General features: G+C 58.9%; 2 protein-coding genes across 2 annotated transcripts; both read right to left on the reverse strand.

The window, feature by feature from the left end:
- Window positions 1-864: 864 nt before the first annotated feature.
- MYBPH (myosin binding protein H) lies at window positions 865-9,063 on the reverse strand. The gene is made up of 12 exons (XM_075542134.1): window positions 8,853-9,063; window positions 8,615-8,749; window positions 7,857-8,024; window positions 5,300-5,388; window positions 4,595-4,790; window positions 4,279-4,418; window positions 3,250-3,409; window positions 2,034-2,170; window positions 1,719-1,905; window positions 1,546-1,600; window positions 1,356-1,439; window positions 865-976 (listed from the first exon to the last, which is right to left on the reverse strand). The coding sequence occupies exons 1-12, from the start codon at window positions 9,061-9,063 to the stop codon at window positions 865-867; spliced, it is 1,674 nt and encodes a 557-aa protein (XP_075398249.1).
- Window positions 9,064-13,104: 4,041 nt separating this feature from the next.
- On the reverse strand, window positions 13,105-21,160 carry CHI3L1 (chitinase 3 like 1). Its single transcript, XM_075540538.1, has 10 exons — window positions 21,061-21,160; window positions 20,815-20,844; window positions 19,809-20,010; window positions 18,740-18,796; window positions 17,922-18,072; window positions 17,043-17,167; window positions 15,841-15,964; window positions 15,041-15,223; window positions 14,140-14,256; window positions 13,105-13,740 (listed from the first exon to the last, which is right to left on the reverse strand). Exons 1-10 carry the CDS (start codon window positions 21,101-21,103, stop codon window positions 13,600-13,602), a joined length of 1,173 nt encoding a protein of 390 aa, XP_075396653.1. The 5' UTR covers window positions 21,104-21,160; the 3' UTR covers window positions 13,105-13,599.
- Between the last annotated feature and the right edge of the window lie 2,251 nt (window positions 21,161-23,411).

Genomic DNA, 23,411 nt, shown 5'->3' on the forward strand with positions numbered 1-23,411 from the left:
GGAGGCTCAGCCCAGCCCCCACTCACCCCCCCCCCTGCAAGCCTGGGCCTCTCAGGTGAAGGAGGGTGGCCCCGGGCGTGGTGTGATGATGTCCCAGTGTGGGTTGCAGGCCCTCTCCTCTCTCGAAAGGGGCAGAGCGGTTCAGTGGCTGCTAATCTGTGGTCGGTGGTTGTGACTGGCCAGCGGCTTCCTGGGAGAGCAATGTGGCCCTCTGCTCCCGTGAAGACTGACAGCCTTGGGAACCCATGGGGGCAGTTCTACTCTGTTCTGTGGGGTCCCTGTGAGTTCACCTTCTCCCTCTCTCAGAGCTGGGGTCTCCCCTGGCTCTCAAGGAGGGCCGTGTAACTAATAAAAGACTGTGAACCTTCATGGAGTGTGCCTTGCTGGCTACCCCCACCCCCCTGTTGTAGGGCAAGAAGACAGCCAGGGCGGGGGGAGGGGAGGGGCCAGGGAAGCTGGTGTGGAAGCCTTTGGAGCTAGGGGTGTCAGTCCCTAGGGTGTTGCTCCCAGGGTTAGCAAGATCCTGAAAATCACAGAGTCCAAGAAAGTTATCTAGACATCTGTGGCCCCTCCCTTAGGCACCTGCCTCCGGTGGCACATCTGAACACCACCCTGTGGTGACACAAGCCATCCCTGTGGATGGCATTTCTGCCAGAACCCCCTGCATGAAACATCAGACACCTTTATTGGAACGCTTCTAGCCAGCACCAGGCCCACTCTAGGGGTGCTCAAAGTCTGGCACCCCCCTGGCCCAGTCTTGCCCAGGATGCCCTGGCAGGGCTGGCCAGGCCCACCCCACCCCATCCGGGGGACTGGCTCCAGCCTGTGCGGGTGGACAGTCAGTCTGGTACAGGTGGACGCTTGTCAGCCGTAACCATGGAAACGGGCAGGCGTTGTGGGCGTCTGGGCCTGGGAGGCTGGGCCCTGGGGTCTGCTGGGAGCCCCTGGAGTCTGGTGGAGCTGGGTGCCACATGCCCTGCAGGGAGAGATGCGGGTGAAGGGAAGGGAGGGCAGCCTCTCCTCTTTCTTCCAAGGTCCCCAGAGCCCAGGCCTCGGAGCCCCGAGGAGGAGAGACAGGCAGGAGGCAGGCTGTGCCCTCCCATGGAAACAGGCCTAAGGAGAAGGCCCCTGCCCAGGTCCCCCAGAGCCAGGACTAGACCCATCGCTGTCTCATAGCCATCTACCTAGTCATCAGCTGCCGGGCCTCCCCCATGTCTCTGGCGTGTGTGCTTGTTGTACGTGACTTGTACCTGCATGTGCTGGCAGGCTGTTTTGTTTTAGCCCCTGCCGGCAGGCTGCCTTGCTGTCTCAGTAGCATCCCAGGAGATAGCAGAGGGGCTGGTCCAGCCACTTACCCTGCTTCTCCCTCTCCTCGCTGTTGCCTCTGGTCCCTCTTCAGTGTGTGGCTGATGCTGTAGGAGATGCCGTAGGTTAGATGCCTGAGGGGTGGGGCAGGGGTGGCACTGAGAGCTCCAGAGGGCATATCCTTACCCCGGCCATGGCAGACTCTGCCACCTTCTTCCCTACATTGGGCCGTGCCCCTACTTGAACATCCTCTGGGCAGCCTGCCTCCCATCTAGTCCACCTGCCCTGCCTGGCCCTATGGTTTCGGGTGAAAGACACTCAGCCCTGTCTGGTCCACCTTCCTAGAAGTGGCCCCTCCTGTCCCCCCCAATCCAAGGGAAGCCCCTACAAAGCGACTCTCTACCAGCCCTCACCTTTGACCTCCAGGCGGCAGTCCACGGATGCCTCCCCCAGCACGTTGACTGCCTTGCAGGTGTAGACGCCCGAATCGAAGGGGCTGGGCTTGCGGATCTCCAGGGTGCAGACGCCTTGCTCAGAGAGGGCCCGGTATTTGGGGTCCCCCTGGAGGTCCATCTTGTTTTTCATCCAGATGATCTTGGCCTGGGAGAACACAGAGGAGGGCTGGGGAGGTGCTGAGCCCCGGCTGGACACTTGAAGGCGGTGTTCAGGCTGGGAAGGTCCCTCATTCCGCTCGCCCCCGCCCACCCTGCTGAGCCTGCCCCTCTCACCTTGGGGGATGCCCGGACACTGCAGAACAGCTGAGTGCTGTAGCCAGGGGTGGACCTGTGGTCAGCCAGGGGCTGTGTGAACGAGGGGGCCTCGGAAAAGTCTCGCTCAGTAAACCCCATGGGTTTAGCACCAATATCTAGATTCAGGGGAGAGAGGGGTCAGCCGGGGAGCTCCTAGGCCCACACTTGTCCGCTTTCTGCATAACCCCCCAAGCTTACATCCATCCACCTATAGCTTACATCCCTGAAGGAGCCCTGGCAGCGCTCAGGAGTGGGGGTGTTACGCACTGGGCGGCCAACCACAGGTCAGCGGTTGCAGCCCACCGGCCCCTCCGAGGGAGAAAGATGAGGTTTGCTGCTCCTGTGAAGATTTACAGCCTTGGAAACTCACAGGGGCAGTGCTACCCATCCTACCCGGTTGCTTCGAGTCAGAAAAAATGCAAGAGCACTGGGGTGGTCGCTTCATTTGGTTCTTTCACTGATCGCAAAGCGGCCTCTGTAAGTGATGGGCCATCACCTGACAGGTGAGACACTAGGGCCCTTAGTTGGGAGTGACTTGCCTAAGAGGGTCAGGGCGGGGAGCTAGGGGTTGGGGGTGGCAGGAAGATCAGAGAGATGAGATGAGGGTGGCCCAGGGTGGAGACAGCAACTCAGGACCGCCGTATTTCATTTGTTTGTCTGTGGAGACGTCCCCGGCCTCTCTTTTTCAAACAACATTTCCTTCCTCCTGTGCAGCCAGGCTGCTGTGAAAGAGGGGGCCTTCTGGAGCCCACCCAGGCTGCATGTAGGGGGACGGGTGCACACAAGGCCCCCATGGGAAGAGATGCAAGAGGGTGGGTCAGCCGCCTGTGCTGCCTCAGTAAACACCCGTATCTCTCTGTCCATCCCTGTGGCTTCTAGCAGGGCCGGAGGCTGGGGAGCTTAGCAAACTGCCCAGAGTCCACCCCTCCGTTTGCAAAGCCTGACGAGCCCTGTGCATCTTTACAAGAAGTCCGTGGCTCCCTGCGGAGGGCGGGGCTGCTGGTTGTGTCTGTACAAACCCTCGAGTCGCCTCCATCCCGTGCAGTGGCGATGTGTGACTGCTCGCTCAGCGCTGCCAGCAGAGTGGGCGTGAAGAGCACAGCACGTGCTCCCGGGTGGGCCCCCAACAGCCCCCAGAGAGGGGAGGTCCAGCCAGCCCGGGCTCCCCTTCCGGTTGGTCGGGGCCCAGACCCACCTGTCTTCTGGATGTGGGCCAGCTCCTTGGTGACGGCCGCTGAGTCGCTGAGCCCACACGGGTTTTCGGAAAAGACCCGGAAGGAGTACGAGTTGCCCACGATGAGGTTGGAGACGGTGCAGGTGGTCGGGTGGTAGCGCTCCAGCACCGTGAACCATTGCTGCGAGAAACCCTAGCCCATCAGCCTCCCGGCTCTGCTGGCTAGGCCCGGCTGCCACTCCTCTCCCCTCTCCCCGACCTCCTCAGTCCCAGGAGCCCCAGCTGTGCGGCTTTGGGCCCGAGGGGCTTGCCATAGGGCAGATGGACTGTGAGGTCACTCTGCTGACCTCCCTGGGTTCTCAGGGCTCTCGAGCCTCACTTCTTCATGGGAACCCCAGGGCGTGGTGCTTAAGTACTCTGCCACGCTCTGCGAGGTCGGCACTTTGACCCCAGCAGCCTCTCCAAGGGAGAGAGATGCGGCCGTCTGTGTCTGCAATGATTCACAACCTCAGAAACCTCACGGGCCGGTCTACTCTGCCCCATACGGCGGCCGTGAGTCCAAATCCAATAGCCAGACAGCCGCTCAATGTGGTCCACGGACCTGCAGCCACAGCGCCACTAAGGAGTTTGTTGGAAATGCAAGGTCTTGGCCCCTACCATGCTGACTCTGAATCAGGATGTCAACCACCCCCACCTCTTTGGTTCAGATGGCTGATGGACATGGTCAAATATGGGAGTACCCACAAGGTTGGGTTCAGACCCACCCAGAAGCGCTGGCCACAGAAACCTAGGGAGAAGTTCTATTGTGCACCCAAGGGGCCACCTCCAGCTGGGACCCACTTGTTGGCAGCCAAGGACAAGGAGAACTTGGAAGGCCTCAGAGAGCCCGGCCAGCTGTTCTCTGGGAGGACCCAGAGGCCCAGAGAGGGAAGAGACCTGGTCAAAGGTTACCCAGGGAGTTGGGCTCGGGAAGTTAGTCCAAAACATCGTCCTCAGACCCAATGGACAGGCCTGTGCCCCCTTCCCACCAAGTGCCCCAGCCAGCCTCACCCCTGTCTTTTTGTCTGCTTTCTGCACCGTGTAGCCCAGCAGCTCTGTGTTGCCTGTGTCCTGGGGTGGTGTCCATTCAAGGGCAGCATTACAGCCCCAGACGTCCAGGAGCCGGATGCTGCTGGGGGGTGCAGGTTTCTCTGCAGGACCAGAGTGTGAGGAGGGGCCGGTGAAGGCAGGCCTTGCCACCGAGTCCCCTCCCCTAGTACTTGGCTCCAGTCCCACTTCTCTGGCCTGCTCCCGTCAGCCCACAGCACTGGGCTAGAAATGGGGGCTCCCCAGCAGGCGGGTCATCCCCCATGCCCCGGCTTTGTACCAATCACCAGGATGTCAATGGCTGCCTTGGCCTCCAGGCCTTCCAGCTGCAAGGTGAGCTCGTAGCAGCCCGAGTCAGAGCGCTGGGCCTTGCGGATGAAGAGGATGGAATCCTGGTCCCCGCTGCGCACACTTGCCTGCTGGCTGTTGAGGGCCTGGCCATTGTGGGTCCACGAGGCCCGGGGCTTGGGCTTCCCCTGTGGGAGAGAAGCTCTCAGGACAGGCACAGGAAGGTGCTGGCACCCCGTGCACACCCAGCTCAGGGCTCCGTGCCCAGGGTGGCCTATCCCATGGGCTCTCCCTGAGGTCACAGCCATAGGTACTACCCAGAGCCATGCTCATCAGCCCTCGGACTAGAGCAGCGGTTCTCAACCTGTGCGTCGAAACCCCTTTGGGGGGGTCAAGCGACTCTTTCACAGGGGTTGCCCAATTCATAACAGTAGCAAAATGACAGTTATAAAGTAGCAACAAAAATAATGTTATAGTTGGGGGGTCATCACCACATGAGGAACTGTATGAAAGGATCTCGGCATGAGGAAGGTGGAGAACCACTGGACTAGAGGATCACCAGGTCCTGATGGGCCCTGGGTTGGCACTCATGGGAGCTTCACATCTCCCCCGCCCCTCCTCCCAAGACACCTCAGATGGGGGCCCTGGCTTCCATGCAGCAGAATGGGCTTTCGCCATGGGCAGGAGACTCACCCACCTGGAAGGGGATTTGCAGGTTGACCGACTCTCCCACCTGGCGGATGTAGGTGTGACGAAGGTGGCGGGGGACACGGATCTTGGGAGCCTCTGCATTGAAGGCAGAATCTAAGCTTAGCGCTGAGAAGGGGGGCTAGCAGGGGCTTCTGCGTCAGGGGCAGGGGACGGCTGCCTTGGGCTGTTGGAAGGAGGGTCCTGGGTGTGTGGCCATGGGAGCCGGCCACCCCACCCCCCACCCCCACCCATTGTGAGAAGGACAGAGCCGCCTGCCGAGGTCCAGGGGCCTGTAGCCCTCAAGGTCCTTGGGCAGTGGAGAGCCAGGCGGTCTTCGGGAGGGCATGCCCTCCAGGGTGTGAACTGGTAAGCATCCCGGGCATTCTCGAGGCGCCTCCACCCTGCCAGCCTGCGATTTGCCCTGAAGTACTGGCATTCCTGAGCTCCAGATGGGTCCGGCCTGCTCCCTGGCCCCCCCTGGTGGGGAGCAAGCACTGCACTGGCTAGAGCCGCACTCCTGGGGCTGGGAATAGTCAGCTTCCTTCTAACCCAGCAGCTTCTCTGCACCCCCACCCCCACGCCGTGCCCCCAGGAGCTTCAGAGAAGCCCACTCAACAGCCTGTCCCCCACCCCCCACCCCATTCCTTGGTGTCCAGGGCCTATGGGAGAGGATGCGGAGTTCCCCTCTTAAATGCGGCCAGGGTCGAGAAACCCCTCTCCTCGGTAGAGTCTACTGTCACCTTAATCTTACAGTTGGAAAGTCCACCCTGAAGTCTTCCTTCAGGGCCCTTGACCTTCACCCAGTCAGGAGCAAACCCTTGGGTTCGCTAGCCTCAAGGTAAGTGGTAGCCCCTTCCCTGCCTGCCGCTCCCCTCCCTGGCAGGCCCGGCCAGGCTCCTTCAGTGGCAGACAGGTGGCAGCAGTTGGTGGGTGGATGCCCATGGAGGAGGCAGGGAGAAGGAACACTCTGTCTCCAGAGATTAGAAGTGCAGGCACTTGGCATTGGGTGTGGAAGACTCAGGGGCAGCTGCGGGGGGCCTGGGAATGCGTGGCAGCTGCAGGTGGCCAAGGAAGGACAGCTGAGCCGCCCAGGGAGGGTTCTCTCGGGTGCCCACCCTGCAATGCCCCTGAGCGGGGCCTGCCGCTCACACTTGTCCACAGCGGCCTCCCTGTCTTCTCTCCAGGAACCCTGCCCACCTCCTCCATCTGGCAGAGAGATCTTAATGACGAGGCGACCTAGGGCCTCTGAAGAAAGGGTCCAGCCATGTTCAGAGCCCTGGGGGGAGGGTCTGGGACCCTCCTAACCAAGAGTCAATGTATCTAATGAGGTTGCCTCGTGCTGGTGGGTGCTGGGTCTTACTCAGACCCAAAAGTGTGGGAATATTCTTGAGTTTGAAAAACCCAAACTCATAACCATCAGGTTGATGCCTGTGTCTTAGAATGACCCCTAGAAGCCCCTCATGAACTTCTCTACAGGAGAAGCCTCTGTCTGTCTCATTAGGAGCTGCTGGTAGTTTCTAACTGCTGACCCTGAGGCACCAGGGCTCCTCCTGAGATTGAAAGCCAGAGAAAATCCCACTGAGGCTGATGGGGAGCTGGAAGGGGGCTTGCGTGCTTCTGAGTGGGATTGGGTCCTGCCGCTCGCAAGCTGGGTGACCTTCAGGGCATCCTAGGGCCTTGTGATGTAGTGTCTCTTCACTGTAACAGGGGGTGTGTGACTCTTAGAGTTGAGAGATGCTCTTGAATGCAGGCATGGCCCCTCCTGTGGTGTGGGCCCCCTGCTCTCTGCAGGCTTTGTCTAGAGGTGTGGGTCTTGGCCTCCATCTCTACCAGCACGTGCCTGTCCGTCCCATTGGTGGGGAGCAAAAAGAAAGATGGAGGAGGCCCAGGCCACCTGCTTGCCCCTGTCTTTCTTCACCCCGGGGCCTGGGGCTATCCCCAGAGACCTCAGATCAGACCAAATGACTCACTGCCATTAACAGCCCGAAACCTGATCTGGCCGGGAGGAGAGCAGGGACAGGACTCAGTCTAATTCCCCTGCTAATGGTCATGTTAGCAACAGGGCAGCAGACGATAGGCCCCTCTGGGGATGGGGAGGCTTCCCAGGCCTCTTTCCTCTCCCCAGGGACGAGGCACAGAGCTTTCCCTGTGGTGGGAGAGCTGAGCTCAGGGCCCATGGGAAGCTGGCAGCAAGTGCCTGGAGAACCAATGTCCGTGGCCACTGGAGGGATTAAGATTAGGTAGGAGGAAGCATAGACTCTTTGCCATGGGACCTTAAGTCAGGTGGCCCTGAGCTCTCATTTCTGGGGTGGTCAGGAGGCCCCTCCCATAATAGTTGGGGGCTGGACCACTCATGGAAATCCCCCCCACCCCATAGCCTCTAGAAGCCCTTCCCTGCTGAGGGACCCGGACGTCCTTCAGGTCAGATGAGGAGAGCGTGGGGCTGGTGCCTGTTGATTGTGTGGAATGGGAGACTGACTGCCCCCTGGCCTCAGTTTCCCCATCCATGAGTCACAGGGTCTGGAAAGGTTGGGGAGCAGGAGGGTGACAAGAGGGTGTCTTACCAATGACCTCTCGGATGTGGACAGGCTGGTCCAGGGTGGCTGGTGGCCCGGCCCCGGCAGTGCTGACTGCAACCACGCGCAGGAAGAACTTGTCGCCCAGGGTCAGGTTCCGCAGGGTCTGCTGGGTCGCCATCACGGGCCGGGCGTTCACAGGCACCCACTCCAAGGCTGAGTGCAATCAAGAGCCAGGTGAGGCTGATCCCCTTCAGACGGGACTCCCCTTCTTGCTGGTGATCAGGGACAGCTGGCCTCCCTTACTGGGCCTTGTGCCCCCCCATCCTCAGCAGCACCCGCTCCCCGCTGCCAGCCATCCCCTGGAATCATGGCCATAGGTGGAGTTGCCTGAGCTTACAGAGGGTGAAGAGTATTTTCAAAGCCACACAGCCATGTAGGGGTAGAAACAGAGACTAAGCTGAACATGGCTGCCATGGAGGGGGACAGGAGCAGGAGGCTTGGACCAGAGGGTCCCCTCTTCCTCTTCCTCTTCCTCACTGCCTCCCACCCCATGCTCCACCCAAGTGCTATCCTCTCCAAGCAGGGTCTCTGAGACCCGGCTCCTCTAGCTCTTCATCGGGGCAGAGTCCCAGTGCCCTCGGTCCTCCCAGCACTGTGACTCCCCGAGGTCATTTCAAACATCCTGCTTGCTGCCTTTTGACACACACACACACATGGAACAAAGGGACCCCTACACCCTGTCACCCCAGGTTGCCCTCCAGCCCAGCTCCCCTGGCTATTGCAGGGTTTGGGCCTAAGCTCACCCCCATCTCTGCGGAGCTCCAGGACATAGCCCTGCAGCCCCAGCCGCCCGAGCCTCTCTGGGGGCTCCCAGCTCACGGTCACCGAGCTGCTGGTCACGTCCTCCAGGGTCAGCAGCAGAGGGGCACTGGGCACGTCTGGGGGAGAAGGCTGAGTGAGGCGAAGGGTGCAGGGGCTGGAACTCGCCTCACTTCCTGCCGGGCCAGCCTCCCTCCCTCTGCCTGCCCCATCACTGGTCACCTTCGCTGGGGGGTGCAGGCTTAACAGCCATGGGGGATGCTGGGGCAGGTGCCTCTGGAGCAGGCTCCTGTGGTGGGGGGGCCTGCTCCTCTCCGGGGACCTCTGGGGCTGCTACTTCTCCGGAGGCCTCTGGGGCCGGCCCCTTGGCAGGCTCAGGAGCTGGCTCTTCTGGATCACAGGTGGGGCCCTCAGAGGTGACTTTTCCTGTCATTGTGGAGCTGGCTGGGGACCAGGCAGCAGTGTGGGGAGGCTGACTTCCCAGGGTGCCTGGAGCACCTAGGTCCAGGCATATATAGTCAGGGGAGGCCCCACCCCCAGCCAAATGATTCCCAGCTGTGGGGTCAGGTCAGGCAGGGGGACAGGGGGACGGGGAGGTGTCTAGGCCAGGAATAGCTCTGGGGGAGGGACCACAGGGTCCCTGGAGGAGGGCATACCTCCTTCATCACCCGATTGGGTGCCCAGATGGAGGGAGGTCACAGATGGGTGAGATGGGACATTGCTGGGGGCCCATGCTAGGGGCCAGGGAATGGGAGAGAGCACTGCCCTAGAGCAGGAGCCCTGATCAGGCTCGGCATGCTTGGCCGCTGGTGCCTCCGCCTTCTCAGGTGGGGGGCTCAGGGCCAGGCACTCCCTTTTCACATTCTCTGGGGACTCCCCTTTGTGTTGGGCCAGGTGGGAGGCACACCCACCCACTGCCCTCGTGCCCATTGTGACCATTCTAGACAGACTGGGGTCTTTGGGGAGCACACTGCCTCATCTTGAGCCATGGACCCTGCCCATTAGCCGTGCAGCATTTAACCCACAGCACGGGCTGCAGGATGGCCCTCCCGCGGTGGGGCTCCAGGGAGAAGAGCTCCTGTGAACTGGAGAGCAGCTCTGTCCCTCCACTGGCCATCCGACTTTCCTAAGGTTGCAGGGCAGAGCTCTGGGAGGAGGACCAAGCCACACAGCAAACCCACTGCCAGAGTCATTCCGACTAGCGAGCCTCTCGAGCAGGGCAGAACTGCCTGGGGGAAGTGGGTGGTGGGGGGGTACACCCTATAGAGCAGGGCAGAACGGCCCCGGTGCGCTTCTGAGACTGTAACTCTTTACAGAAGTAGAAAGTCTCGTCTTTCTTCTGAGGGGTGGCTGGTGGTTTCAAACTGCTGACCTTGCTCTTAGCAGCCAAACTCACTACTGCTGCGGCACCAGGAGAGCTCCCTGGAACTTCTAGACCCGTGGGCCTGGTCCTTTGCAATGGGAGAGATGAGGCAGGTACAGCTGACTGCTTCCTCATTGACTCTCCGAGTCAGTCCTCCATTCAATGTGACTTTGAGACTGGTAACGATTTAAAGCCCCAAACGCACTGTGCCAGGGAGGCGTCGGAGCAACCGGAACCCCTGTTGCTGGAGGGCGTGCCCCGGGGGCCGTCATTTTGGAAGAAGGAAGGTGTGTAACTCTAATAAAGTGGCAAACTCGCTCGCATGCCCTGTGGCCGAGCAGCCCCACCCTGGACACACACATACAGAAGCCCTCATGTGTGTCCCAGCAGCCATCACGTTTATGATCCACCATGGCCCCACAGCGGGCGGGTAACCACCGTGGAGTGCTTAGGCGGCTGGCGTGTAAGATATGGAGCCAAACGAGCACACGCCGGCCACACGCACTCGCACAAGTGTCAGCGCTCCTACAGGTGGTGTGGCTCCAACTAGACCAGACCGTCTCAGAAGCCAAACTGGGGCCTCCTCTGGGAGGTGGGCAGTGATGAATGTGACTGTGTGGGTCCCAGGTGCTATTGTGGCCCCATTTCCTGTCCCGGCAGGGTGGTGGCAGTGGCAGCGGCGGTGGTGACACAGGTTTGTTTTCTTCACATGAGACACGCATTTTACATACCGGTTGGCACGCGTGAAGCATTGCTGTGGTTGGCCCCTGACTCCTGGCACCCCTGTTACTGAGTACGGTTCTCCTAGCTGTAATCTCGGTGGAAGCAGTGTGCCCTGCTGTTCTTCCATTGGCTGGGTTTGAACTGCCAACCTTTAAATGTGCAGCAGTATAAGCCATTTACACCCCGCAGGCTCCTCTTTACTGCCATGGTGCCGTTTCTGACTCACAGTGACCCTATAAAACAGAGGAGCACGACCCCGGTGGGTTTCTGAGGCGGTGAATCTTGATGGGAATAGAAAGCTTCGTCTTAATCGCACAGAGAAGTTGGTGGTTTCAAACTGCTGACCTTGTGGAACTGCTGATCAACTCACAACCTACTGTGCCACCAGGGACCCCTGCCCAGCTCCTTTGCACATGATCCGCCCCGCTGTTACAATGAACAGGCATACACTGAAGGAGCAGGGGGTCTGGGTGAGGGCCTCAGCTCTGGGGAGATGGTTCAGGAGTCCAGCCACCTTACTTCTTGCTGAGAGCTGAGTAGTAAGGCTGGGGAGCTGCTGGGCCGGGTCCATGCCTTCTACCGGATGACTCAGGGTCCTGCCGGGCAGGGGGAGGGCCCCGGAGATCTGATCCCCATCCTTGGCCTCTGACTCTGCAGCTATAAGTGAATGTTCTAACCCTGCAGGACCCTGAGTCAGTCCTGAGGAGCCTGTCCCAGGCTGGGGGAAGGGTGCTGGGGGTGGGGGTGCCCACGGAGAGGGGGCTGCTCAGGAGGGCTCCCAGCCCCAGAGCTTGAAAAGCCCCTTATGAGGTAAAGTGGGCAGCGGCCAGGGATTAGGAATACTTGACCCTACTGCCCAGCGGTGACATGCCCAGCTTATGCTGAGCCCTCGCCAGGTTCTCACTTGCTTTGCCCTCAGCAGGACAGTGACCTTGGGATCAGTTGCATCTGCCCAACTCCAGCTGGTTCAGATTTCAGAACAGCCACCTCACCGACACCTCAAATCAGTGTCCTGAGCCATCAAGCCAACTTCAGGATCCCAAGTCTCAGATGTCCCGCGTGAAGGAGGCCCTGGCGGCTTCTCTTAGGTTTGGGAGTGGGCATCCTGGCTCTGCTATGGATCATGGCAGGTCTGGGAAGCTACAGGAAGCTGGAGAGACACTCTCCCACCACCAAGGCTGGGCAACACACTGGACTTCCCGCTCAGTACAGCACAGCACAGCTATTCACGCCTGAGGCCACCTGAGCAGAGGTGCCTTGTCCTCTGCGGGGCCTGTGAATGTTCCCTGTTCTGTGTTCATCCAGATGACAGAGCTGGGACCCTTGGCTAATTTCAGCCCAGCAACAGTTAGGTCGAGCACTGCCCAGCACCAAGTCATGGTTAGCTGCCCCCAAGTGGCTTTTGCCTCATGGCAAGCCCATCTGTGTCAGGGTAGAACTGTGCCCACAGGTCTCTCAAGGCATGGCCTTTGGGAAGAAGATGGCTAGGCCTGTCCTCTGAGGGCCTCTGTCTAGGTTCGAACTGCCAATCTTTTAAACAGGAGTTGAACCCTTAACCATATGTACCACCCAGGGACTCCTGGCACTGGGAGCATCTCAGGATACCCTGAAGGCACAGAGATTACAATGCTTGGCTGAATGTTAATTGATTGGTTGGTGGTTCAAATCCACCAGCTTGTCCACAGGGGAAAAATGAGGCAGTCTGCTTCCGCGAGGATGTACAACCATGGAATCCCTGTGGGCCCTTCTCTGTCCTGCAGGGTCGCAGTGAGCCTAAAGCAGCGGTGAGAGGGCCCTGAAGAGAGGGCAGAAGGGTGCCTGAGATCACCGTGCAGGCTTCAGGGCTCTTTAGCCTGGCTCCGTGACTGGCTCCTATCAGTTTCTGGGGGCACCCAAACCCCAAACACTCACCACAGAATCCATTTGGCCTCAGTGACCTTATAGGACAGGGTCAACCTGTCCCTGCTGGTTTCTGAGACTGTAGCTCTTTCTGGGAGTAGAAAGTCTCCCTTGGAGCAGCTGGTGTTTTTCAACTGCTGACCTTGTGGTTAGCTCCTTTCCGGGGAGCAGAACAAGTTAAGGGGCTTTCTTCCCAGCACCTGCTCAACTTCAGAAGCAGAGACCGTCTCTTTCCATGCGGAACTTAATTATAAGAAAGCTGGTAACAAGGACTTGAGGATCTGGAAGGCCACAGCAAATGAAGCTGTGGGTGCTGGCCTCGCCTTGGGGCATGGTGGCATCACCCGCTGCAAGCTCAGGCCGCCCGGCCTCAGAGAGAAGAATCCTGAAAAGTGGAGAGGTGGGCCCCGTGTGCCCAGCGAGCGAGCGAGCAAGTGAGGCCACCGAGACAGACTGAAGCAGGTGCCACTCCTGGTTTTAAGCGTTTGCACTTTATTGAGCAGCTGCGGGTTTAGGGAGGGGAAGTGGGGTGGTCGCTGCTATTATGTGGCTGGGGGCAGGTTTTAAGTCAGGCTTTGCATAGAGTATAATTAGTAGGCATGGCTTCCTGTGAGCAGTCTGGCTCCTGGAGGCAGAGTGACAGTTATACACGGTATCTTTTAGGCAGGAGGCAAGGGATAAGGGAGTTGATAAGGGGTCTGGGGCTCAGTGAGCATTGGCATTCATGGGCTGCTCTGTCCTAATCCTGTGTCTCTCATGCCCTGCTTGTCCAGCTCTGCCTCTTGGTTTTTCAAATGAGCTCAAATCTCAGAGCTGTGGGTTTTGGCACAGGCTGGCACAGGCTCCATGGAGGGAAACTGAGGCGCAGCTCAGGTCTCAACAGGATGGAGCCAGGCTCTTAGCCAGCTGCAGTCATGGGGAGTGGGGTAACTGGCCCTATTGTGTGCAGGGGGGAGGGGCAGCAAAAGGGGCCCCCTGGAGAATCTAAGAGGCTGTCAACTGGTCCTTGATGGTGCCTATGAGAGGGAAGCGCTGGTTCTTGCCACAGAAAGAGCCCCGGAAGTCATCCAAGTCCAGTGTCCACACCATGGCGCCCGCCAGTTGCCTGCTCTTCAAGTACTGCACCTGGCAAGAGAGGCCCAGAGGGGCAGGGCTGGGTTTCTTAGAGGGAGGGAGGGGGAGGTGGTGGGAGGATCTGCTCTGGGGGCCCCTCCTCAGGGAAGAGAACAGCAGGGCCTGAGACCCACAATACCCTAAACCCTGAGGGCAAATCTCATCGCCACTGAGTCAATGGGAACCCTACAGGACAGAGTAGGACTGCCCCACAGAATTCCCAAGGCTGTAAATCTTTATTGAGGCAGATGGCCGGAGTAACTGGTGGGTTTGAACCTCTGGCCTTGTGGTGAACAGCCGAACACTTAACCACTGCACCCCAATGCTCTTCCCTCAGGACAAATCTGGCTGCATGGGGCAGAGCCTCTGCACCCTCATCCCCTCCAAGGGGGTGGCCTGGGGGAAGCCTACCTTGGCCTTGATGCTTTCCTGGTCATCGTACCCCACCCATTGGTTGCCCTTGGTGGTGTAGGGGTCCTTCTGGCCGAAGACTCTGTGGACGGTGGCTCCTTGCAGGAAGCCACAGATCTATGCGCAGAGTGGGGTGGGGGTTGTGTGAAACATGCCCTGCCGGGACTGTGGGTACCAGAGAGATACTACATCTTCACAACTCTCCCCATCCCTGATCTCCTCCTAGTGCTGCAGGCCAGCCAGTTCTGGCCCCAGAGTATAGGCTTCATGCAAATACGTGCAAAGCAGATGCAAATACCAGAAAGCTCTCAATGGCTGTGATTACAACTGGGTTGGTTATCACTGCTAGGGTCTTTCGTGGAGTAGGGGACTTTGGGGGTGCCAGGGCTCAAAAGAAACAGGTTATCAGGAAAAATAGAACAGCGCCTTGTCAGATGTTCCTGGGAACAGTGGCATTGCAAGAGAACGGAAGGGCCCGGTGAAGTTCTGGAAGCTCGCTCACACAGCTGAGAGCCTCCAGAAGGTTCTATGTGGCTTCTTCCACCGCATCCAGGGTACGGGAAATGAGCACTGGGCTGAGGACTTGCACCAAGAGCGGCCGAGAAGGCACTAAATAAAGCAGAGGGCCCGCCCTCGGCCTCTACTCTCCACTGGGTCGGAGGAGGGCCTAGCACAGTGGACAGAGGACTATTCCTGAAGCTTCTCATGAGAGAGGCGGTGGAGAGCCGAATGTCTGCGGGAAGTTGCTCACTGCAAAGGTCACCCCCCTTACGCTTCTCTAGGGGTGTGAGATTTGCGGGGACATTTTGTACCCCAAAAGGAGCAGAGTGAGGGCTGAAAATCACCTTCCCTGTGGAGGTGGGGTGTTGGAAAACCTTCCCTTCCCCCACAACCCCATCACCTCATAGTAGGCGAGGATGCCCTTCTCCTTGGTGTAGGGGCCTGCAATCCCTGGCCCCGAGATGGGCGCGCCCACCCCCGACTCGGAGGAGGACAGGGTGAAGCTCTTCCCGAAGGTGGGGATGCCCATCAGCAGCTTGTTGGCAGGGGCCCTCAGCCGCAGCATGTTCCCCACGGCGTAGTCCTGGGTGGGCACAGCACCAGAGAGGCCAGTTAGACAGGCAGCTGCTGGGTGAAGAGACCAAGCTCACTGCCAGCCAACTGATGGTGGCTCACAGCAACCCTGCCGCACAGCAGCCCCATAGGTGTGGGGAGAGAGGACAGTGTTCTGACAGGTACAGAAACAGGGGGTTTGTTCTAGCTGCACCGTAAACCAATGGCACATGGAGACTAGAGGCGGACCTCATTTGCCCCCAGCCTCTTCAGCCCCGCCCCATGCGTGCTTTCCCCACTGTCCACCCCGCAGACTCCTCAGCAGATGGCTTGGCCCCTCGTGCCAGGAGCCACAGAGAAGGCATAGGCCATGGGCCCCTGTTTCCTCCTCTGTGCAGTGGGCTTCATAGCCCCTCCTTTTCCAGGCCTGTTGAGGAGGGGATGGGCAGGGCGTGAACATGGGAGGAGTCCTGGTGACACAGTGAATACGCGTTGGCTGCTAGCCACAAGGTGCTGGAAACCCACAGGGACAGTGCTACCCTGTCCTTCTGCATCCCTGCGGGTTGGCCCCGACTGGATGGTTCTGAGTTTGGGGTGAACATGGTGGAGGTGGGACCCTCCTGATCCCCACACTCTCCCAGCACTCACGACGTTGTTGAATCGGTCCAGATTCGCATCCATGTTGCTTCTGTATAGGCGGCTATGATGCCCCGTAGTCCCCTGCCAGGCTCCATGGAAGTCGTAGGTCATGAGGTTGATGAAATCCAGGTGTCTGTGGAAGAAAGGGGAGCCCTGTAGTGGCACTGCCAGGTGAGCACTGATTGGTGGTGGTTCAAACCCACTGTCCGCCCCATGTGAATAGGAAAGCTCCACCTGGTGCTAGGAGTCGGAATCGACTCGATGGCAGTAGGTTTTGGTTTGGGGTTTGGTAGAAGAAAGGGATGGCAGGTGAGGCAGGAAATGAGAAATGCTCTTGGCTTCTCACCCACGACCCCAGTGAGGTTTGCGGCAGCTGAGAGGAGGCCACAAAGCTCCCATCCCAGGGGCCCTCAGTTATTAGCTTCTGGGCCCCACCAGGCTGTGGACTCAGGGGCCCCACATGCCTCCTGCACACCTGTGGGCACGACACTTCTTCCTACTGCCCCCACTCCCCCAACACCCACCGCGCTCTTCTTGGTAAAGGCAAATGGAAGGGAGCCTCGAAGTGTAACAAAGTTTCCCATGAGCCTGGATGCCAGGGAGCTGGGCAGAAGTCTCCACGTCCATACTGGGAAAGCCGTGAGGCCTATAGGCTCCAGATGGCTCGGATGGTGGGGCCAGGGGCGGAGAGCCCCCTCTTGTTACCCTTGAAATGATCGAGTGATACACCAAGCTTGTATCACCCTAAGACTTTTTGGAAGATTGATATCAAACTGAAGTGGCAGGGTCCCTTATTGCTGGGTTTCCCAAGATCCCTGGCTGGCTTTGCTCTGCGGCGAGACCAGTTGCTTGGCTGTTGCCCACTTACACACACATGCATGGGGGCAGAAGGACCAGGGGTGGCGAACTCGAAAGGGGGTGTTGCCTGCACAGGAGCACACCTCTCCCGAGCCCCCCACTCTGCCTGCCAGCCAGCCATGAGAAAGAGATCACTGGTTCATGGTGGGTGGTTCCCGTTTCCTTGTCCCAAACATATCAATAAATACTTTCTCACCAGTCAACAGCACCCACCCCACCCCCCAAGTGAGAAAAACAGGGCAGAGATGGTAACCCCATGCTTGGTGGGTGGGGACTTGGAGGCACGGGGTAGGTAAGTGACACTGAGCTTCTGGAAGCACTGGGGCTAGACGTCGTCTGGTGGCCTGACTCACTGGGACACCTGGGGTATGTCGTAGCCAAGGTCAAGGTTGATTCTCCCCGCGGACATGGCTGCGCTGAGCAGGAGCTGTTCGTCTCCAGAAAGCTTCGCTTCCTGGGCAAACTCGGCCTTCATTTCCTGGAGGGGAGATGGGGGTAAAGGAGAGAGGGCCACATCTCCCCCCGACCCAGACCGTGTGAAAGGAAGGCTGAAGTCTTGGGCCTCTTATTGATGTTCCCCATCTGCTGTGATCCCCAGTGGAAGGACAACCCCATTGGAATGATCACATGGCCCCACCCATTCTTTGCTCGAACTGTTAAGGCCAGTCTCCTTCCCCACTCCCATGCATACCTCGAGAGCACACCGTTCCTCCCCCACGGGGGTGGCTGTCAGAACGGTGGGCAAGCCCAATGGGCCCACAGGTAGTATGGAAGACGCTTGCCTTTTGGTCTCTGCTTTGTTCTCCCAGGGACGTGAACTCACCAAACTCAAGTGACTTGTCATATAGATCGATCGTATGGCAATTCGCTTAGATGACTGCTCTGCCCCTGGGCTAACTGGAGAGGGCTGGGCCTCACTCACCTAGGGCTGCATGGCCCTGGAGGCAGTGCATGCTGGGAAGTGAGGCCATCTATTTGTCCCTGAGCAGGGGCCAATTGATACACCACCTTCTGCCTCTTAGGACTCCTGCCCACCTCCTCCATGGCTCACAGATGTCTCCCTTGGTGTGAAAGAAAGATTTCCCTGGACAGCTGTCTGGTTCCTGGCCTGGGGCCTCAGGACATCACAGCAGGGAGGCCTCAGGCCCTCTTTGCTTGCCCTAGGGGGCCGTCAGCTGGAGATGCCCCCCCCAGGCCTGCCCACCTTCACCTTCCCACCACTCAGCCCGCACCTTGACCAGGGTGGTGAAGTGGCTCCTATCCCTCCGAGTGGGGTAGAGCCAGGCCAGGTCCAGCCCGTCGAAGCCGTATATCCGCAGAAATGCTGGCACCGATTTGATGAAGGTCCTGCGGCTCTGGGTGTTGGAGGCGATTCTGGAAAATCTAGGACCGCAAGCACAGCAGTAGCAGGCTCAGCCCCAAGCTGCTGGGGTCCCTGGCCCTCTGGCAGGGTTTTCTGAGACCAGAGGGGCAAGAGCCTGAGTCCACCAGCCAGCTCCAGGAGGGCAGGGTAAGACACCCGGGCAGGGGAGGGCATCGTGGGGGGAGCGAGGGCTTTTGGAGATGACCTCCCTGGGTTCTGAGGCTGGCCCTATCACTAGCTAGGATCCGTTGGTCAGGTCATGATCCAGGCCTCAGTTTCCCATATGGAAATGGGATGACGGTGATAGCGCCTAGTGCTGCTGGGACCATGGCTGGAACGGGTGCACAGGTGGTCAGTAAGCACTCCATCCACATGCCTGCTCACAGCATCCCCCCCCCGCCCCATGCATTCGCATTGCCCCCTGCCAGCCCCTGTTGCTCTCAGGTGGGAGGAATGGTGTAAAGAGCATTGTCAAGGGTCAGGGGGCCCACTGTCTCCTTGCTGTGCGACTTTTGGCAAGTCCCTAGCCCTCTCTGTGCTTAACTTCTTTAGCCTAAAACCCCTGATAGCCACATAGACTTTTGTGCCCAACCGGTCTGACGCCCCTGGGCTGCCACCCCAGGAGGGAAGTAGACGCTGGCCCCGGCCCCCTCTGTGGCCCTGTTCTGGGGAGTGGTCCTCACTCACCTCTCTGTGCCGAAGGTCCACCCTCCAACGGACAGGAGGGTCTTCAGGTTGGAGTTCCTGTGAGGCACAGGGAGGAGAAGGGGGGGGGGGGGCGTCAGAGTGTAGCCGACATGACACTGGCGGCCCCACTGCTGACCTCGGAGCAGGTTTCTAGCTTCGGGAAGGGGGCTGGATATAAGTCTCCAAGGCCGTGCCGACTCTGAGATGCTGTGGTTCTAGGCGGCTGTGGACTCTGGCCATTCTTCCGAGGCTGCCCCTTTTTGCCGGCTCGCCTTGTGTGGGAAAAGGAGCCCTGGGGGAGTGGTGCTTATGTGTTGGGCTGCGAGGCATAAGACCAGTGGTTTGAAGCCACTAGCCGCGCCGTCGGAAAAAGACGCGGCTTTCTACTCCCATGAAGACTGACAGCCTCAGAAGCCCACAGAGACAATTCTACCCTGTCCTATAGTGTCACCGCGAGTCAGTATCGACTGGGTGGCAGTGAGTGGTTGCTGCGTTGTTAGGGGAGAAACTAGAGAGGGCAGAATGGAACCAGGAGGCATTGGCATGCTCCTTGGAAAGGTTCCCTTGGGGAAGGAGACGCTCACCCCCTGGGGCGCCCAGTCCCTGCCTTTCTTTTAGAGCTAGTTTCTATCACCACCAAACACTAGCCACCACCTGCTTCGTTATCTCCTCCCATGGAAGCTCCCCACCCCCCCAAACTTCAACACCAAATTCACGATCCTGCAGTCCATTCCAACTCAAAGGACAGACTCAAATCCACTAGGATGGAGCAGAACTATTGCTCCGGGCTTCTGAGACGGCAAAATTTCATGGGAGCAGAGAGCCTCATCTTCTTCCGAAGGAGCGACTGATGGCTTCGAAACGCGGACCTCATGGCGAGCGGCACAATGCACAGCCCACATGCCACCAGGGCTCCTTGTGGAAGCCTGAGTCCCTCTAATTCTGCACCCAGAGGTGGAGGCCATGGCCCCTGACCCGTCCTCGTGGGACCTGGGCAGAACCACCTTGCCCGAGGCCAGCGCGGGGAGCCCTCTATCCCGCTCCTGGCCTGGCCGGCCAGAGACCCAACCTTTTCTTGAGTGAGTTCAGCATGTCATAGAGCGTCACGTCGTTCCACTCCCAGGTGTCGATCTCATTGTTGCTTATGTTGGCGAAGCTGTAGATGACGTGGGTGCAGAGAAAGGGGTCGATGGCATCTGGGAAGCAGCTTGCGTCTCCATCCCGGTACTGGGACCAGCTGGTGTAGTAGCACACCAGTTTGTAGGCGGAGCCTGAGGGAGGAGCCTGTGTGGGGCTGGGGCTCGGATTCTGCCAGGGACCCTCTGGCTGAACTCAGAGGAGGTGGGGATAGTGGGCAGAGGTGGGAGTGGAGACAGAATTCTAAATGAAAGGGGTCCTGCCTCTGGGGAGCTCCCTGTCTGATGAAAATCAGGGAGACTCCCCAGGTGCTGGGGAAGGATGAAGAGCAGGGTGCTGTGTGGGGTGAGGGTGGGACAGATGAACAGAGTCTAAAGAGACGTGATTCCATAGAGACTCAAAGAGCAGCCTTCCAGGCAGGGCAGCGGGGTGGGGAAAAAAGCTTGGCCTTGAGGGGACAGCCCTGTGGGATTTACAGTGCAGTCATTCACTCAAGAGGCGGTGGCATGTCCCTTCAATGGTCCTAACCCCTAACCCCCTGCAGAGCAGCAGATAAGCTGGGCATGGTATCACAGGGGACAAGGAAGACCTTCCTCTTCCCTGACTTGAATTCTTACTGCTGCAGGTTAAGCTCTTCTTGCCTTCTTGATTACAGAGGAATAGCAGTGGCCAGCGGCCATCCATGCAGCTGGGGGGCGTGGGTGGGTGCTTCCCACCAGGGCCATTCCTGAAGCTGAGCCTTACGATCTGCTTCGGAAGCATTTCAAATACCCGGAAGAGAAGAGGGTCATTCGAGAAATGCATCGACCCGTCCACATTGGTTTAACAAAGATTATGCTCTACCAGTCATTCGGGTCTCAGAAAGAACTGGAAAAGTGCCAAGTTCCCAGCCCACCCCCAGCACCCAGCTCCCATCACCATCAGGTGGGGCTACTTACAGCAAGGTAGCAGCAGCAGGAGCACAAAGCCTGTAGGGAAAATCTAGGGTCAGACCACCTGCAGGTGCAAGCTTCCCCTTCTCCTCCATGCTCCCTGGGGAGCAGCCTCCTGCCTCTCCCTGCTTGGTCCCCACTCCCCGCCCATCCTTTCTGCCCCGCCCCCGCCCCGGCAGGTGGAGGCCCACCCGCAGCACCTCTCAGGGCTGCCCAGACCCTTCGGGTTGAACCTCGCTACCCCAATTCCACCTGGGCCAGCCCAGAGGCCTGTGGGAGTCACCCTCTGACACATTCCGGCTGCAGCAGAGCTGGGATAGCCTCTTCCTGCCCTTCCCCGGGCTCCTGACAGGCCTGTCCTCACGGCTTCCTCTTCGTTTTTATACCTGCCCCTTCCACTCCCCTGGGGCCCCAGCCGTCTTGTTTACCGGATCCGAGCTGTGTGCCAATTAAGGAACTGTGAGACTGGCGGGTGGACGTGTAGGGACACTTCAGGAGGGTTGGGAAACTCTGGAGTTTCGAAACATTCGGCCGGGATCTGGGGGTTCCCCCTGGAAAGTGGCTCAGCATCATTTCCAAGGCCTGCTCCCCTCCCATCCCTCCTCCTGGCGTTCCTCTCCAGCACTTTCCGGGCATCGCTGGCAGGCCCTACCTCCAGCCCTCCATCTCCAGCCCTCTCTCTGTTCAGGCCCTGGGCCAAGTGGAAGAAGGACACAGTGGAGCTCTGAGGTGCCCTGTGCTCCAAACAAGGCTTTCCTTTCTTCCCCAGTGCCAACCCCACCTGACCCTGCCTCCCACAGCCACCCTGTCTCCTGGCCATTGCCCATTGCCTGCTGCAGAGGCCAGGTAGGGGCCAGAGGGGCCTTGTGGAAACAGGCAAAGACCCCAGAGCTGAGGGCTCCCTTTAGCCTCAGACTCCTGCCTTTGTGCATTTTGTGCACTGAGCTGGGAGAGGACTGGGAAATTCCCAGAGCTGCCTCCAGTTGGAGACACCAGGCCTGCAGGACAAGGAGGCTCTGCTACGGGTGTGAAGCACCTTGGGGGTCATGCGACCCACCCTTGACTTCTCTGAGAAGTCTCCAGGCCTCTCCAGGGAGGCTTTTGAAACCCAAGGCTAATGAGCTCACCTCCTGCCTCCCCTTCAAGTCCTCCGGTGCCTTCCTGTCATTCTCAGGGAGAGAACGCGGCTTCTGATGGCCCTGCATGGGTAGGCCCCTGCCTGTGACACACTTTGGGCCCAAGATCCAGGACAATTCCATTCTCTGCAGGCCGTGCATGAATGACCAGTGGAGCGCTCAGAACCCTGAGAGTCAGCAGGGGCCCGAGGGCTGGCTTCTCAACAAAGTCCCCTTATTTTTGCAATGACAAGCGGTCATTGTCCTCTGTGATTCACACTGGCTCCACAGCCCTCACTCAGGTGTGCTGGCTCTTCCCTGCCCCCCTCTCCTCCTGGTCTCTTGTCCTTTCCCTTCTCCCCACACAGAAGAGGAGTAGATGGCCGTTGTTTGTCCTGAGTCTTCAACACAGGACAGTATCTGTCAACACTGAAGACTCAGCACGTCTCCTCTTCCAGGTCACTGCCCCTTTGGTACCCAAGATGACTGACAGCAGGGACAGCCAGCAATGATGTTCCCTGGTCACTTGGGTCACTGAGAGGTGGACTTCTTCCTCTGATTTTAAGAGAGAGCTTACAAAGCAGTGTGTGTGCCAACCATTTCATAACGGGACACTGCATGTTGAAAACACACCTCCCACACTTACCCCCTCCCTGGGCTCAGGTTGGCGCAAACTTTGCTGTCTTCCCTCCGCCGGCTCAGTGTGTCGATGCCCCATGTTCTCATGGGAAGGCAGCACTGTCACGGCAGGTGACCAGCTGCCCCAGGCCTGCCTCAACAGGACTGGCCCACAGACCGTGCCGCTCACTGTCTCCCAGCCTCCGCTCACCCTTTGCCCCTCTCACGTTTCACACCCCAGTCCTACCTGTCCTTTGAGTGAGGGTGCGGGAAGTGGGGAAGACCTCAAGTTCAAATACAAAGTGACCACTTTCTTTATGGAGTGTCTTAACCAGGACAAAGGCAAGACAGAGACAAGAACAGACCATCCGCGTGAGGGAGACCCTCAGCAGGAGGCCACAGCAGGGTTAGAGGAGCCACAGCTCTGTGGGCACGTAAACAGAATGGGTAAACAGGGGCCACTGTTCCCAAACGGTGACTGGTAGAAGGCCAGTCTGTCCAAGACCCATGTGGGCCCTATAGACTCGAACAAGGGCCCATGACTGGGAGACAGACACTATTGCAAGTCCTGAGGGTGAGACTGCCCACTCTGGGCTGACCAGGGAGTCATCGCCAACCCATCCTACCTGGGGACAAAGCGTTTGACATGGTCAGATGATGGCCAGAACCCATGGAAGGCTGAACCTGTGTGAAGACCCAAAATAGAGTTAAACTGCTCATTGCCTTCTGCAAACACCTCACTCACTCACTCACTCACTCACTCACTCACTCACTCACTCACTGCCATCGAGTCAATGCAGACTCACAGAGACCCTACAGGACAGAGAGAATGCCTAAATACCTGCCGACTATTCACACAGTTCCCACCTC

Source organism: Tenrec ecaudatus, chromosome 1 (genome assembly GCF_050624435.1).
Source record: "Tenrec ecaudatus isolate mTenEca1 chromosome 1, mTenEca1.hap1, whole genome shotgun sequence".
In the NCBI taxonomy this organism is placed as follows: Eukaryota; Metazoa; Chordata; class Mammalia; order Afrosoricida; family Tenrecidae; genus Tenrec; species Tenrec ecaudatus.

Bases quoted from the DNA above. Each gene is read 5' to 3' on its own strand.
- MYBPH (XM_075542134.1), bottom strand. From the start codon at position 9,063: ATGACAGGAAAAGTCACCTCTGAGGGCCCCACCTGTGATCCAGAAGAG. The intron at 2,171-3,249 runs GTGGGTCTGGGC...CCCTGAATCTAG, and splicing joins GGCCCACATCCAGAAGACAG to ATATTGGTGCTAAACCCATG. The intron at 1,601-1,718 runs GTGAGGGCTGGT...CCGAAACCATAG, and splicing joins CTGCCGCCTGGAGGTCAAAG to GGCCAGGCAGGGCAGGTGGA.
- CHI3L1 (XM_075540538.1), bottom strand. From the start codon at position 21,103: ATGTGTCAGAGGGTGACTCCCACAGGCCTCTGGGCTGGCCCAG. The intron at 20,011-20,814 runs GTAAGTAGCCCC...CTCCTCCCTCAG, and splicing joins CCTGCTGCTGCTACCTTGCT to GCTCCGCCTACAAACTGGTG. The intron at 15,224-15,840 runs GTGAGTGCTGGG...GTGCCCACCCAG, and splicing joins TGGACCGATTCAACAACGTC to GACTACGCCGTGGGGAACAT.